General features: G+C 41.3%; 1 protein-coding gene across 4 annotated transcripts in view; it reads left to right on the top strand.

Moving 5' to 3' along the window:
* The window catches only part of LRRC20 (leucine rich repeat containing 20), a 102,805-nt gene extending 87,050 nt beyond the window's left edge, over positions 1-15,755 (top strand). For all 4 annotated transcript variants that reach the window (XM_034426008.3, XM_034426007.3, XM_034426009.3 and 1 more), the window contains one exon: positions 12,709-15,755. In XM_034426008.3, the coding sequence (XP_034281899.2) occupies positions 12,709-12,866 (158 nt within the window). In that variant the 3' untranslated portion in view covers positions 12,867-15,755. The remainder of the gene's footprint in view (positions 1-12,708) is intronic.
* Positions 15,756-16,125: the final 370 nt, after the last annotated feature.

Below are 16,125 nucleotides of genomic sequence, written 5' to 3'. Positions count from 1 at the left end.
TAATCCCTGTCGGGTTATAGGGGCAGTAGCAGAGAGCAATCACAGAATCTATTTATATTGACCTTTCTTAGCAAGTAATTTAGAGCTAGAGATACTTTTATTTATTCAAGTAAGAATCATTAGTTATTATGGACTATAAAATCAAATAAAAATTGCTTATTTTTGATGCAGTTAATCCCAGAACATTAATCCCAACATTTTGGGGTCATTTTGATTTGCTTTGAAAAGTGTTCTCTTGAGTGCCAGAAAATTGTAATAAAATCAGACATTAACTGAACATACAGTACTGAAGAGGATTAGGGGACTAAAAATTCAATTAAGCTATAAGAGTTATTGATTTTTACCTCTAAAACAACCTAATTTTATTCTAGTGCTATCCTTTTATGAATTGAGGAGAGAATACAAACCAACAGAGACTTTCCATAACTTACAAAATCATAATAAAAAGATAGGCATTCAATCATTCATGTTTAAAATTGTTTCTAAAACTTATGATTGAATAAATAACATTAAAAGCACAACTTCTTGAGAAGTAAATGAACTAATTTGTAGGTGCACAAGAAAGACAGATTTTGGCACCTTAAATACTGGCAGATCTAGTATGGCATGAATTTCCATGGACTTCAAAACCCATATGGATTTTTATTCTTGTCTGAAAAAGTGAAATATTTCCAAAGAACTTGGACTGGCTCCATAAAGCCAGTCAGATGTGAAGGTTAAAGAACATATAGTGGGAAAACTAGATGGATTAAGTTGGGAGTGTTGGGAGAAATATCCATCTGTTTCAGTTCCAAGCCAGGAGAAAGACTGGAAACATGGAGGCTGATTGGAAAGATGGTTTAATGATGAAGCAGAACCACCAAGCAATAGCAATAGCACTTAGACTTGTATACCGCTTCATAGTGCTTTTACAGCCCTCTCTAAACGGTTTACAGAGTCAGCCTATTGCCCCCAACAACCTGGGTCATCATTTTACCCACCCCGGAAGGTGTTCTGCCCCAGCTATGGGTCCCAAGAAGTGTAGCACACACACACAGCTCCAAAAACTCTGTTTAATACAAACAGACCCCTTTCAAAATGCAGGCTTTAATCACAAATGTCCTTATTAGCCTGCTATGAATTACAGAGATTAAACAAAGTCCGACAAGGGTTGGCAATCAGCCCAGAAACCAAATTGTAACAAAAAACTCACTCTCAAAATACTCTGCGTAGGACCAAACGTTGTTTCCAGCAACGTTTGCTATCTGTGTGCGAATTTAAATAGGCTAAGGGAGTGGCCACTTAACCCCAAGCCTTACTCTCGAGGAGACCTCCTCCTGAGTAGCCACTCCTGCCTTTTGGCAGCCCTGCGTGCTCGAGCATTGAGAAGAGGCTCTTCCACTTCACTCTCTTCACTTGAAGGAGCCTCTGGAGGTTCTGAAGGCCCTGGCTGAGTCTCTGCCTCTTGCACCACATTCTCTTCAGCCTCCTCGCTGTCCGACTCAAGCGCTGGCTGCACAGGCTGCTGGCGCGACACCACACTAGCCTCCTCGTCGTTGGGATCAGCCACAATCTGCGCAGGCCGCTGGCGGGCCACAACTGAAGGATGGAAGGCTGAGCCAACCTTGAGCCTGGTGAGATTCGATCTGCCAAACTTCTGGCAGCCGGTGATCAGCAGAAGTAGCCTGCAATACTGCACTCTAACCACTGCGCCACCGCGGCTCATGATTCTGGGCAGCTGACCACATGGAGTTGAGAGTGAGGGGTTTTTATACCTTTCCTTGGGCTTTGCACTTGAACTTCCTGTTCCTGTTGGCAAGAACATGTATTCTACTGGCTGTTGTCAGACTCCTGTGATGCCATGTACAAATCCTAGGAGTTTGTCTGAGCTAAGCTTGGTTGAAGTTTGGCTGATGCAATGAAGGGGCTTGTTGGGCAATTCCTATTGTGGCTGGGCAATTCCTATTGTACCTTTGTTCAGACCTTGGTGCAGGGAGTAATGGATTCCCAAATCTGTTTGGGTGGGGCAGGGAGCAGGGGTTCTGAGTTTCTTTCTCCCTTAATATTTTTATTTCTCTTTTAGGGGAAATATTTTATCCTGAATTTTTTTAAATATTTCTCAAAATTTTTCATTCTTCTAAAAGAGGGGTGGGTGCTAACTTTCTACAGAAGGATAAGAAGAGTTTTAGGCCAAGCCATCCTCAGCCATTTGATTGAGGAAGAGTTGTTGGTTTTTTTGTGCGACCCATCCCTGATTTCTCTTAGTTTTGGCCGGTTTTGAAAGACTTGGCAAAAAAAATCAAGCTCACCACATGGCCACAGATTTCCTACTAGAGAGCATCATGAGGATGATAGCCTTCAGGCATTGTTTAAATAACTGTGTAATTCAATTTGTTTTTATTGCATGGCGTTTAATTCCTCTTTCCAGCATGTGATTTTTGGCCTCAGGCAAGCCGGGTCCGTTTTAACTCTACAATTAAGGAGGGGTGTGAATGTAATATCTCGCAAAGGGCTGAGTAAAATTCCAAGCAAAGATCTGTTTTGGTAGTGATAATCTACTCAAAATAAATCTATTGGGATTTTCTTTTGTTTCCATTCCCCCAAGTGAAGCTTTATTCTTTTAAGTGCCTTTAGTGAAAGATGAATCAGGGCTAGATACACCGATTAACACTACTCAGTGAGTATCTTCAGTGTTTCTTCACAGCCGTACCTGACATGCAGATATTTGTAAGGGGGCCTCAAACTGCTAATTTATTCAACAAGAAAAATAGCATTGGGGTGGGCAGTTTTGAGGAAAAAAATTGGCAGTAAAAGAAAGTCTCTTTTTTTTCACGCAACAAAAACCTCCATTACTTCATATTTTTATTTATTTCCCACCTTTATTGTTTTTATAAGATATTTGATCAAGATAGCAAGCACACTTATAATACAGGTAGTCCTCGACTTACTTCCAAAACAGAGCCCAGAATTTCTGTTGCGAAGCAAGACAGTTGTTACGTGAATCTTGCCCTATTTTACCACTTTTCTTGCCACTATTGTTAAGTGATTCACTGCAGTTGTTAAATTAGTAACACGGTGATTAAGTGAATCTGGCTTCCCCATTGATTTTGCTTGTCATAGGGTTGCAAAAGGTGATCACAGGACCCTGGGGTACTGCAGCTGTCATAAATATCAGCCAGTTGCCAGGCATCGAAATTTTGATCACTTGATCACAGGGATGGTGTAACACCTGTAAGTGTGAAAAATGGTCTTAAGTCACTTTTTTCAGTGCCACTGTAACTTTGGTCACTAAATGAATTTTTGTAAGTCAAGGACTACCTGTACTTCTTCCTCCTCCACAATAACAACCTTGGTAAGTAAGTTGAGCTGATAGAGAGTAACCAGACCAAAGTGTTGTGGCCCGCACGTGGCCTGTGTGGCTGGTGGCTGTTTCAGACAGCGAGGAGGCTGGTGTGGTGCTGCGCCAGCAGCCTGTGCAGCTGGCACTCAAGTCGGACAATGAGGCTGGAGAAGATGTGGTGCCAGAGGCGGGGATTCAGCCAGGGCCTTCAGAACTTCCAGAAGCTCCCTTAAGTGAAGAGGACAAAGAGGAGGAGCCTCTTCTCGATGCACGGGCGTGCAGAGCCAGCAAAAGGCAGGAGTGGCTCCTCAGGAGGAGATTGTTGTGACTCCGACCCCTGAGCCCGTCTTATCGGAGGGAGAAGACTCCGAAAGTGAAGGAGAGGAGTTGGCAAGGCCTCCCTCTCCAGGACCCTCCTCTCTGGCAATGCCTCAGGTGTCTTCTGAAGGAGAAGAGATAGGCCAGGAGCCAGGCACTTCCGAGTAGCCGCAGTTAGACAGCGACGGAGATAAGTCTTGGCTGGATCCCCGACAGTGTCAGAAAGACAAGCGCGCGCAGCAGAGAAGAAGGTGTGCCAGAGATTAAGATGAGTCTCTGGACCATACCCCACAGGGGATAAAAGGGGGTGTGGTGGCCATTCAGGTTTTGTGACGGACAAAACTGAAAGCTAGCAAGTCATTCTGCATTTCTGGAACTTTGTTATATGCTCTGCTTGGATTGATTCTTGGACTGGACTTGACTATTCTTTGGCTTTTGTGGACTTACTTTGATGTTTTCGGTCGGAGGAGATAAACCTCCCTTTGTAAGTAAAAACTTTTGGCAAGCAGCCACTGGGTTGCTGCCAATTCTGTTATCAAAGAAAATTCTTGTCTGCTGGTTTATTTTAACTCTTGGTCGACTGCTGGTGTGCGTCTCGGCTCCCCTAGGACTGTGTCCACGCTCAAAGAACACGCTTAAAGCCAAGCTGGTGTATCTTCATTTAATCGTGGCAATCAGCTCTTACAGAAACCGGAATGCAAAACATAGCAAAACAAAGACGCAGCTGTCACGCCCTTGCAAGCGAGTTCTTATATAGCTCTTTCCCGATTACACTCAGCTGGGAGGTCTCGTACTTCCTCATTTCCTCCGGGCTTACTGGGACGTCGTCATCTTTCTAGAGTGTTCTCAGAGTGGTAAGCTAATCCCACGCGACCCCATAAGGCACCCGTGCACATAAACGCCTACTCGGAAGCCTATTCCACCACCATCACCCATGTGGCTCAGCCCCCCCCCCTTCCAGCTGGGTATCCATGTTCTGCTGGTGCATGGACACGATGTCGAGTGCTTCTTGACGCTCGACAGTGCGTGTGTGAGACTGGGACAGAACAGAGATCTCCTCAAGAGTAAGGCTTGGGGCTAATTGACCACTTCCTTAGCCTATTTAAGGAGGAACACCGACTGAAGCAATTTGCAGGGAACAACTTTGTTTACTCTCCTTCGTGCCTTGATCTTAGTTCCCTGCAAATTGCTTATGGTTGGCTTCTGCCAACTATAGTAAAATTAAGATTATTTATTCTTTGGATTCTTGTAGGCTGTTAAGAAAGTTAATTAACAGCCTTTGTTTGGAAAAAAAATGATTTAATTTAGTAAACTAAGGTTTGTACAGACTTTATGTGTGCTGCATTCTTTGGGGTCCGTAGCTGGGGCAGAACACAAGGTCACCTACTCGGCTTTCCTACTTAAGGCACGATTACAATTCACAGTTCTCTGATTTCTAGCCTGGTGCCTGAGCGCTAGACCAAACTGTGCTATTGGCCAAGTTTTTTTTAAATTGATCTAAGACCATATCCAGTGTGACTGATTTTTTAAAAAAATGTATATACAAAGTGTTTGGTAAACAGAGAGAGAGGTCCCTGCAGATTTTACTCTGCTAGTTGTTGCCAACATAGGGGGCAGTGCTCATCTCCGTATCAAGGCCATTGAGCCAGCGCTCTCCGAAAACATTTCCGCAGTCATGTGGCCAGCATGACATCACGCAGTGTTGTTATCTTCCCACCAAAGTGGTACCTATTTATCTACTCACATTTGCATGCTTTCGAATTGCTAGGTTGGCAGAAGCTAGGACAAGGAGGGGAACTCACCCCATCACGTGGTGTTCGGGTCTCGAGCCTGGGCTGATGGCTTTCCAGTTGACAAGCCCAGCGTCTTAACCACTGAGCCACCGCACTCCCCACAAAGTATCTGGGGTTAGATAAACATATTAGGGATTAAGATGGACAAGCAAGGTACAGCTTTTTCGGTTCATGGGCTTGTTTAAAGCATCTGATCTGTTCCATGTGTTTCTATAGAATTAATAGATAGTCTCAGAACTTTTTTCTTGAAATAATGAATATAGCTCAAGAAATCTGAGGCTTTTTAGTGTTTTTAATGAGAAATAATCCATTGTGTTTTCTTGTCTTCTCATATAACACCCCCATAAACTGTAAATCTATTTTTTAGGATTAATATATGGCTGTTTCATAACAAGGAAGATCTCACCCTCCAAGTAGCGCAAGAACTTAGTGAATTCTCCAGAGTGATAGTTAAATTTATTTCTTTCGGATTGTCTGTAGCATTTTCTAGCATGGCAACTCCTGGAGGACCCATTGCTTTCTAACACACATTTTTTCTCATTAGTAGACAAGGATGTTGGCAATTACATATTCAGAGGGAGGCAGTAGGTCTTGGAGAATAGATTCTGCTCTCATCTTTATCCATATATTTATTTATTTATTTATTACATGTATTTATATGCCGCCATTCTCCCGAAGGACTCAGGGCGGCGAACACAAGTTAAGAAACAAGTACAATAAAATCATAATTTAATCCAAATAATTAAATAGTAGTAAATAATAAAACCCGGAATCAGTCTCAGCCTATTTGTTTGAAAAGCCAAGTCTTCAAGTCCCGACGGAAGAAGCGGAGATCAGGAGCCGTCCGGAGCTCAGTAGGTAATTCATTCCAGAGGGTGGGAGCACCCACAGAGAACGCCCTACCCCTGGGCACAGCAAGGTGACATTGGCTCGCCGTCGGAACCCTGAGGAGAGCAGCCCTATGTGAGCGAACAGGACGGTGAGGGGCAGGCAGGAGAAGGTCATGCAAATATCCCGGACCTAAGTCATGAAGGGCCTTATAGGTGAGGACTAGCACCTTGAAGCGGACCCGGAGAACCACTGGTTTCTTATATACAGGTCATCTTGACCTACAACCATTCATTTAGCGAGCATTCAAAATTATAACAACACTGAAACATTGACTTATGACCAGCTCTTGCATCTATGACCATCACAGCACCCCTAGGGTCAAATGATCAAAAATTGGGCATTTGGCAACCAGCATGTATTTACAATGGTTACAGGCAGGGGTGGGTTCTACTTACCTTTACTACCAGTTTGCAACGGGGCCACCCACGCGCTTCTGCACATGCGCAGATCATCATTTATGATGTCCGGGCGGGTGGGCGGAGTCTCCCGCCGATTTTACTACCAGTTCTATAGAACCGGACAGAACCGGGAGCAACCCACCACTGGTTACAGGTCATGTGATCACCATTTGTGACCTTCCCAGCTGCCTTCTGACAGAGTCAATGGGGAAAGCCAGATCTGCTTAATGACTGCAGGTTTCCCTTAACAAGTGCAATGATTCGCTTAACAACTGTAGCAAAAAAACTATTGTAAAATTGGACGTAACTCACTTAACAACCCAGTGGTGGGTTGCTCCCGGTTCAGACTGATTCGCAAGAACCGGTAGTAAAACCGGCGGGAGGCCCTGCCCACCACCCCGGATGTTGTCATTGGCGATCTGCGCATGCGCAGAAGCTTCTGCGCATGTGTAGAAGCAAGGCACGCGCACAAGCAAAGCAAGCGGGTGCACGTGATCCCATTGCGAACCGGTAGTAAAGGTAAGTAGAACCCACCCCTGTAACAACCGCCTTGTTGTTGGAATGGAAATTCTGGTCCTAATTCTGGTTGTAAGGCGAGGGCCACCTGAATGGGGAATTTGCCTGAAATTTGGCTGAAATTCTGGGACCAAGAGCATCTCTAGCACAGCTGATCTTTTTTTTAAAAAAAAAATCTAGGAGTGACAGTAGAGAAGGAATAATTGAGGTTGAGCAATTTACTACTATCAGTACAAAACACTTTGTGAAATGCAAAGCCCATATCTTGCATCTTTCTTTTTCAGTCTCATTTTTTAGCAAAGGGGGATTTATCAGAGTCTTGAGTCAACCACATTCTTGACAAAATTCCAATGGACATAGGAAATATTTATTGATTACAAAAGTATGAAGGCTATTGGTTAACGCCTTGTAAGCCGCCCTGAGTCTCCGGACAAGGGCGGCATATAAATTTTTAAAAAAATGTTCTTCTACTATTTATGCTCTACTACGACCTTCCTTAATTTGGGAGGCATACATTTTCTCATCTGCTAAACAACTCTAACCCGTTTCCAGCTTGAGCTTTCTGATTTCCTATTTCAGCTTTTGAAGGATACTTTGCCCCAGAGTCCTCTGTTTTAATATGTGTTTTTTGAAAGCGCACTGAAAGGCCATCCATAACCTGTCACTTCCCTTGATTCCTTTAACTTAAAAAAAAAAAAAATCTGCAGTGGTCAACAAAAAGCTTTGGATAACTCCTGCCCTTAAATGATTTTCCAATTTGAGGGAATAAAGAAAGCTTCTTTCAGAATTTGTCCTCTGACCTGATAAAACTGCTAAGTCCAAAGTGGGGCAGGCAATATTTACTGCAATTGAAATAAAGAAAGGCCAGTCTTCAAAAGTGAGCAAAGCAAAAGCCATGTATTTTTAGCTTTGTATAAATGCAAGAATGTTTCATTTTAATTCACAACTTTATTTGCTTTCCCCGCCCCCTTTTCCATGGAGGTTTTCTCTAATTGGGTAGCGATGGCTGCCCTAAAAAATAAAAATAAAGAATTTTCACCCATTCCTCCTCATTTCCTAGCAAAAGCGTTCCTATTTTTGAAAAATGTTGATATTCAGTGGGGGAAAAAAAAGATGCATATTTCACTGCAGGATTCCTACGTGATATCCCCGAGGGAAAAAAAACTCATAAATGTGCAAGTATGCATAATGTATATGCAAGCAACCCCATAAAAGATACAAAGAACCCTTTGGGTTCTTGGGTAGGACTGTCTTGGACCTTGGGTAGGACTGTCATGCTTCAAAACAGTAATTTTATTAATTTTACTTTTGATCTTTGTTCCCACCCTCCTGCTCTTTCATGTTGAAAGAGAAACCCAGCAATAGTTTAGAGTTTTAAGTCACTTTCCGAAATAAAAGCAATTTGTCGTAAAAGCAAGCCACAAATCAATCTATCTATCTATCTATCTATCTATCTATCTATCTATCTATCTATCTATCTATCTATCTATATTAACAACCAGATTGAAACATAATTAACTGTCTTTCTCGCAATACAGTCTAAAATAGCGAGATGGTGAAATGTTTCCATAATTATATAATTAGAAACCTGTATTTTATCTACAAATTGCTCTAGCTCACTAATGAAAAGGCAATAATAGGAAATTGGCACTGATTTTTTTCCCTTATCCCAGGGGTCAGCAACCTGCGGCTCTGGAGCCGCATGTGGCTCTTTCACCTTTCTGCTGCGGCTCTCCGTCACTCAAAATATGTGTCACAACCGCCAATGTGTGACACCCACCGGCACATGATTTATTGAGCTTTTCAACCCCCCAGTAGGCTAATCATGGATAAATCCAAGAAAAAAATAAGATTCAGAAGAAAACAACATTTATTTCAACTACATATGCTAGTTTTGTGGTTGCTCAAGAAATAGTCAGGCACGGGAAGGTTTTTGTGACTCCCGGTGTTTTCTTTTCTTTGGGAAACGGGTCTAAATAACTATTTGAGTGTTTAAGGTTGCAGACCCCTGCCTTATCCCAAAAAATTATTACTACCAAGTGCCATTTGGGGATTAAGCCTGAGATATATGCTTGTTTATTTCTTTAGCAATATGTATTGTATCTTTATTTCAAATTATGTCTATTGCTTGCAAATTGATGGGAAAGAATTGTTAATCCTAAAAAATAAATAATTTAAATGTATAAGCTTTTTTCCTACGATTATTTCTTTCCTTTAGTCTAGTTTACAATTCTGGGATTATTATCTAGTCACCCATCCAAGGTACTTACCAAGTTCATTTTGCTTAATGCATACTAGCTCAATTTAAATCATTTCTTTGGTGTAAAAAAATCCTCAGAAAGGGTAATAACAACTAGGATTTTTAGAACAGATTGTACCACACTGATAAAGCCAGACAAAAGCACTGAATTTACATAAAGATGGGAGAAAATTCGCTTTTCCATTAAGTAGGTTTTTCACTTGAGACAATGTGGATATGCTGGAGACCTTGGCATTCTGAAAGGGGATCAATCTATTACAGAGTATAAGAGTAAAAACTCATCAGTAGGAACAAATTTGTTTTCACATCACAGGGCAAAACCAAGTATTTTTCAGACTACTAAAAATTACTTACAAATATTTAGGTCCATAGCATGGCTATAAAAACATTTAAATACTTATTTCAAACTTAAAGTTTTTGTTTCAAAGTATGATCTGAGGTTTGAGGGATTCTGTTTAAATAGAGGTGCTTTTTCCATCTGTATGTGAGTTTAATAGAAAAATAGAAAGCTGCTTTTTATTAAATTAAACCAAAAGTCAATCTGGCTTAGTTTAATTTACATTATTAGCATTCACTTCAGGCTTCAAGATGCATGAATTAGCTTACAGCCTTTTTATATATAATAATTTTTATCAAAGTTGAAAAATACACAGCTAAAACTAAGACGAAGAAAAATATAAAAAGTAAAAAAAAGTGAAGAGAACAACAAAGAAATCAGAAACAAGAAAAAAAGATAAATGACTTCCCTTTTCATCAAGACAATTTCAATAACTTATCACCATCTCTAACATTTCAACCAAATATAGCTAAATGTCTGTGGAGATTCTTGGTCCCAAAAGTGCTTTTTCAAAAGGCAACTGAACCGAAGAAGCTTCTGGACGAGAAGCAAAATATCTTCAAAGAAAAACAAAGTAAGTCCAGTTGCCACTTGAAAAGGCACCTTGAGTTCAAGCAAAGATCTCTTCATTGCATATCTTACCTCTTATCTGTACACAAATGATAAAGCCTTATCATTCAATCTTAAATCAGCAAAACTCCATTAAGAGTTACCAGAAATAACAACATGTATATATTAACTTTAATGAAGTAAATCAGGTTCATACTTCTTTATTTTTAACACAGTAGCTTATTTTCTTTAAAAACACAACAACAAAATTCTATACCCCGTATCTTATCTCTTATGTATAAACAAATATTTAAAGCCTCATCATTTGAACTTATTCAATACACATTCATTTAGAAACAACAACAGATAAAAAAATCTTCATCTTTAATCTCTTGAAAGAGTTTCCAACAAATTAATTTCATTTGAAGGCTCCGAGCTGCAGCTTGAACAAAGTTGACTGTCCTTTTTTTTTTTTTTTAATTTGATTTATATGCCGCCCTTCTCTGGAGGCTCAGGGCGGCTTACAATGTGCTAAGCAATAGCCTTCATACTTTTGTATATTTATACAAAGTCAGCTTATTGCCCCCACAAACTGGGTCCTCATTTCACCTACCTTAGAAAGGATGGAAGGCTGAGTCAACCTTGAGCCTGGCGAGATTCGAACCCTGCAGTAATTGCAGGCAACTGGTCTTAATAACAGCTCCCAATGCTTCAAACCTGTGTTGTTGTTGTTCAGTCACAAGTCACGTTCCACTGTTTGCAATCCCATGGACCATAGCACACCAGGCCTCCTGATCCTTCACTATCTTCCAAGGTTTGCCCAAATCTCATCTCATCCTCTGTAATTTCCTTTTGCTTTTGCCTTCAATCATTCTCAACATCAGGTACTAATACAAACCTGTAGGAGACTGCTATTTTATGGTTTCTTTGCAGGGAGCAACTGTGTAGAGAATTTATGGGTGATCCCAGCTCCTCTCCTTTATCTGGGGCAGTGGTGGGTTCCTCCTGGTTCGGTCCGGTTCGGCCGAGCCGGTAGCAGTGACGATATGACGTCACCGAACCGGTTCTCCCCCCCCCCGCCCTCCCACCCCCCCACGTTATTCTTACCTTTTATTTGGTCCCACCCCCAATCTATTGCTGCCTCCTGAGTCCCAGCTGATGACTAGAGGGAAAAAACCTGTTTAAACTCTTGCCGTGGGGCTTCAAAGGGCCGTCCTACAGCTGATCAGTGTTAAAAGCTAACAAATGAGTCGGGTTGTAAGTGCGAGGACTGGTCGTAAGTGTGAGGACCTTCCAGAAATGACTCTGACCAGCTAGCCACGCCCACCTAGTCACATGACCCCCCAAGCCACACCCACAAAATAAGCCACGCCCACAGGACCGGTAGTAAAAAAATTTAGAACCCACCCCTGATCTGGGGAAATGTTTTGAAGTGTCAATCCACCTATTGGTGCCTTGTTCTGTGACAGTCATCAATTCTGTCAAAAGCAAAACTGTCTTTAATCTGTCATTGCTTCCCTGGAAGTCCAGGTTATAGCCTTCCTATCCATGGGTGGCTGCACCTGCCCTAACTCTGTAGGGATGTAAATTTAACAGGAGACTATGTAATGAATCCTTAAATATATTTTGGGGGGACAATCCTTGGTCTGAATCGGGTGGGTTCTAAATTTTTTTACTACCGGTTCTGTGGGCGTGGCTTATTTTGTGGGTGTGGCTTGGAGGTCATGTGACTAGGTGGGCGTGGCTAGCTGGTCAGAGTCATTTCTGGAAGGTCCTCGCACTTACGACCCGACTCATTTGTTTGCTTTTAACACTGATCAGCTGTAGGACAGCCCTTTGAAGCCCCACGGCAAGAGTTTAAACAGGTTTTTTCCCTCTAGTCATCAGCTGGGACTCAGGAGGCAGCAATAGATTGGGGGTGGGACCAAATAAAAGGTAAGAATAATGTGGGGGGTTGGGGGGCGGGGGGGAGAACCGGTTCGGTGACATCATATCGTCACCGCTACTGGCTCGGCCGAACCGGACCGAACCAGGAGGAACCTACCACTGATCTGAATAGCTGACTGGCAGTGATATACCCTGGTGTAATGTCTTTCGGAGCCCAACTAAAGGTGTCCAAGGCTGAACCTGGGGCCTTCTGCAGAGAAGGCATATAAAAATATCACTAGCTTTGTCTCTGCATTACATTCCTCAGATGCATTTCAAATTAATGTTTTGAATATATTGAATATATATCTTGATTGTTAGCAACATTAACCGATTTCTCACTTTTAAAAGAAGCATTGGTAGATGAATTGCGTTTGACGTTACGTTTCTTCTTCCTACAGATGTTCCTGTTGAGAAACTTGCTTCCATGGGGTCTCTGCAGTGTGTGAACTTAAAATCCAACCCATTAAATGAGGAGGTTCGGGTGATTGCCAAGCCACTGATCAAGTTTGACCTTCTGACATCTCCACCTGTTTCCCAAGTTGGAAGCCATGTCTGACCTGGATTTGCGGCCGTAGGAGGTTGCAGTGAAAGAGGGAAAAGATATGCCATGTTGGCTGAGCTAAGCCACTCCTAAGCTGCATCGCTCTGCATGTGTTAGGTTTATGCAAAAAGTGTGAGTTTTTTTTTTCTTTTGCAAAGTGATGGAGGTTGCAGCCAGAACTATTATCTGCTAAACCGCGGATCCATAGAAAATATGTGACTAGAGAGGGCGCTTTTCATTGAATGATGAAAAGGAGAGAAGGGAGGACACTGCCTTTCTAGGCTGTAACCACAGAGAAAAAAGGAAGGGCAAAAGTGACCAACGGTATGCCAAGGAGATGATTAGATGGTGTGGATGGGCACCTTGTATGGCTGAGAAAAGAGGAAACCAATCTGTGGTTGGAAAATTGCTTGCAAGTTCATGAAAAAAGAACAGTTTTTAACTTGGCTGAATTTAGATTCAATTCTTTGGTGTTTTATCTTCTCCACTTGTATGCAAGGAAAACGAGCACTTGTTTCTTTACTTACAGTGCTCGCAAAGAACAAATATATCGAGGATAACTATACATCTAGATTCAGAGACACTCTAAAAGATTAATGTGGTCCCAGGAGTATAAAATATAACCCATTAGCTGTCAGGTACAAAAGATCAGGACCATAAGTTAAGTTGCAACACAGAAAATTTATTCAAGCCTACACAGAAGAACATAGTCAACTAAAATTCAGTACTTAATTGGCGAGAAGTGTCAACAGAATTTAGACTTGGACCGCTTCTGGGAACATAACAACTCTAAGCTGATGACACATTTAACTCCACTCACCAGTTCCGCCTGCTCTTCGCCTACATAAACTAAGAGATTCTGTAAAGATGTGGATGTAAATCTAATCCTAGTACAAAACTATTATCATCTGCCTGGAAGTAAATTCTTCTGATAATTTTTGTGCTGTATGAACCAATATTTAAATCTGGGGCAGTGATTTGATTTACAGTGGTTTGTGCTTCCAGTAGCCTGTAACATCAAACAGGTGCATTTATGGATTCTGTCCCCTTTATTTATAAAGCATCTTTCGCTGTATCTTTCTTGAAATGAAATGCTCTGTTGTTTCTTAATCTCACCCTGAAGGAAGAAGCTTCAGCCGGGATTACTTTTGTTGTCCTCAATTACTGAGTTTTCTATTTCATTCCTTGTTACAGTACAACTTGAAATTGACAGCTGCATGTAGTGCCATTTTTGCAGGAACATCTTTAGAAACACAGTCCTGGAGGACACACTCACCAATCAAAATAAACTAGTGGAAATTTCTAAACAATAAAGATTCTTGGGAATTGCCGGGTATTTCTGTACACAGATAAATAGGTAGAGTGCCAGGATCAGATCATGCACATTCTGCCTTTAGCTGAGGACTGTATGAAATATATTTTTCTCACCCAAAGAATGGTTGCTGGATATTCCTGTGAAGAAAACTAAAGGAGATACATCCAGTTTGGACTAGTTAATCCCAGTCTTCAAAAACCAAGCAAGCCTACAAAGGAGAATATTTGTAGCTCAGGGTTGAAATGAGGAGTCCTTGGTGCTCTCTGAGCCTGGTTGTTTTCTTGCAAGAGGTTTCATTACCCAAATTACATGACATCATCAATGCTAGTCACTAGCACTGATGATGTTACCCAGTTAGGGTAATGAGACATCTGCAAGAAAACAACCAGGCTCAGAACTGAAGAAGCTTCTTGGGTGAGAAGCGAAATGTCTTCAAGCAAAAACAAAGGAAGTGCAGTTGCCTGTTGAAAAGTCAATTGGTCTGGATGATTGAAAATCTCCATAGACAACTAGGTTCAGAGAGTACCAAGGACTCCTCACCCCTTTATCTACATAGCTGCAACTGGGCTGCTTAATTACTCTAAGTTGGGAAGGGATTTTGATCCAACTTCTATGCTGTTAGGTGACATTTATTCTCTGTCTCCCACATAAACACATTTGCCTTGAGATAGAAAGCTGATGTTTCACTGGTCAGTTATCTTCTGTGCTGTCCTGTTCAGCCCGTAGCTTGAACGTATGAGTATGTGACTTGGGAACAGGCCAACTATCCACACTTCCAAACCAGAAGACATTTAAGCAAATGTGACAGAGCAACTGGCATAGAAAAAGAAGTGTGGCTTCCTTTGATAAAGTTCTATGTCTCCATGGCTCCTTCCTTACCTACATTTTAATCAGTTGAGCCTTTTGAAAGACTCCTTGTGCTTTGAGATAGTGGCTACTAATGGAGTCTTCTTTCTTTGACTGTTCTTTTTCCCAGCGGGTTAAAGATTTGCACCCTGAATGGAATCTTGCTAAATTTAGCAGGGAGATTTAAAAAGACACAAAATGACTGGTGGAATATAATTTCAACTTTTGAATTTAACAAAATTCAGAAGATTATACGGTAGATCCAAACAGTAATGTCAAATCGCCATTATATATTCTTCACCAGAAATGAGTGTATTCCCATTTGAGAAAATAAAAGGACCGGAACTTTGCAGGTGATACAATCATTTTTATAATTTACTCATCCCTTCTAGATCTGTGAACGAAGTGTAACTGTGTTGTGTATTTAAATGGAAACCTATATTTAATCTTTGCCCATGGAACCAACCTGGCGCCCTTAGGAGTACTTAGTAAAAGTAAAACGTGGGTTTATTTGCTGCCTTATTTTTTAAAAATCTAAAAAAAAAAAAAAAAACCTGCATGAAATTCTTATTTTGAGTAGCTACAGCATAGTAAAGCTAGTTGTAGTTTATTGGGAGGTGGGGAAGAAATTCTTGAGAAATGTCCCTTCCCTGCCTGCTTTTCCCATTTTTGCCCCCTTTCTCAGGGTGTAATTGACAAGATTTTGTGTTTTGACAATAAAGAAACTGAGTTTGTGAAATCAAGTGGCTTCTCCGAGTGATTTTGTGCAGATACTGAAATACCAGATTCATAGATGAAAGTCAAGGAAGATTCCCCAAACATACTGTCTAAAATCTATCCACAAGGAGAAACATAAATCACCACACAACAACTTGTCAATGACTACTTCAGCTTCAACCACAATAATACACAAATACACAATAGATACAAACTCGAGGTAAATTGCTCCAAACTCTATTGCAGAAAATACGACTTCAGCAACAGAGTGGTCAACGCCTGGAATGCATTACCTGACTCTGTTGTTACATCCTCAACTCCCCAAAACTTTAACCTTAAACTGTCTACTGTTGACCTTACCCCATTCCTAAGAGGTCTGTAAGGGGTGTGCATAAG

Source organism: Pantherophis guttatus, chromosome 6, assembly GCF_059756535.1.
Source record: "Pantherophis guttatus breed Tessera chromosome 6, ASM5975653v1, whole genome shotgun sequence".
Lineage (NCBI taxonomy): Eukaryota > Metazoa > Chordata > Lepidosauria > Squamata > Colubridae > Pantherophis > Pantherophis guttatus.
This window is presented reverse-complemented; position numbering and strand designations above follow the sequence as displayed.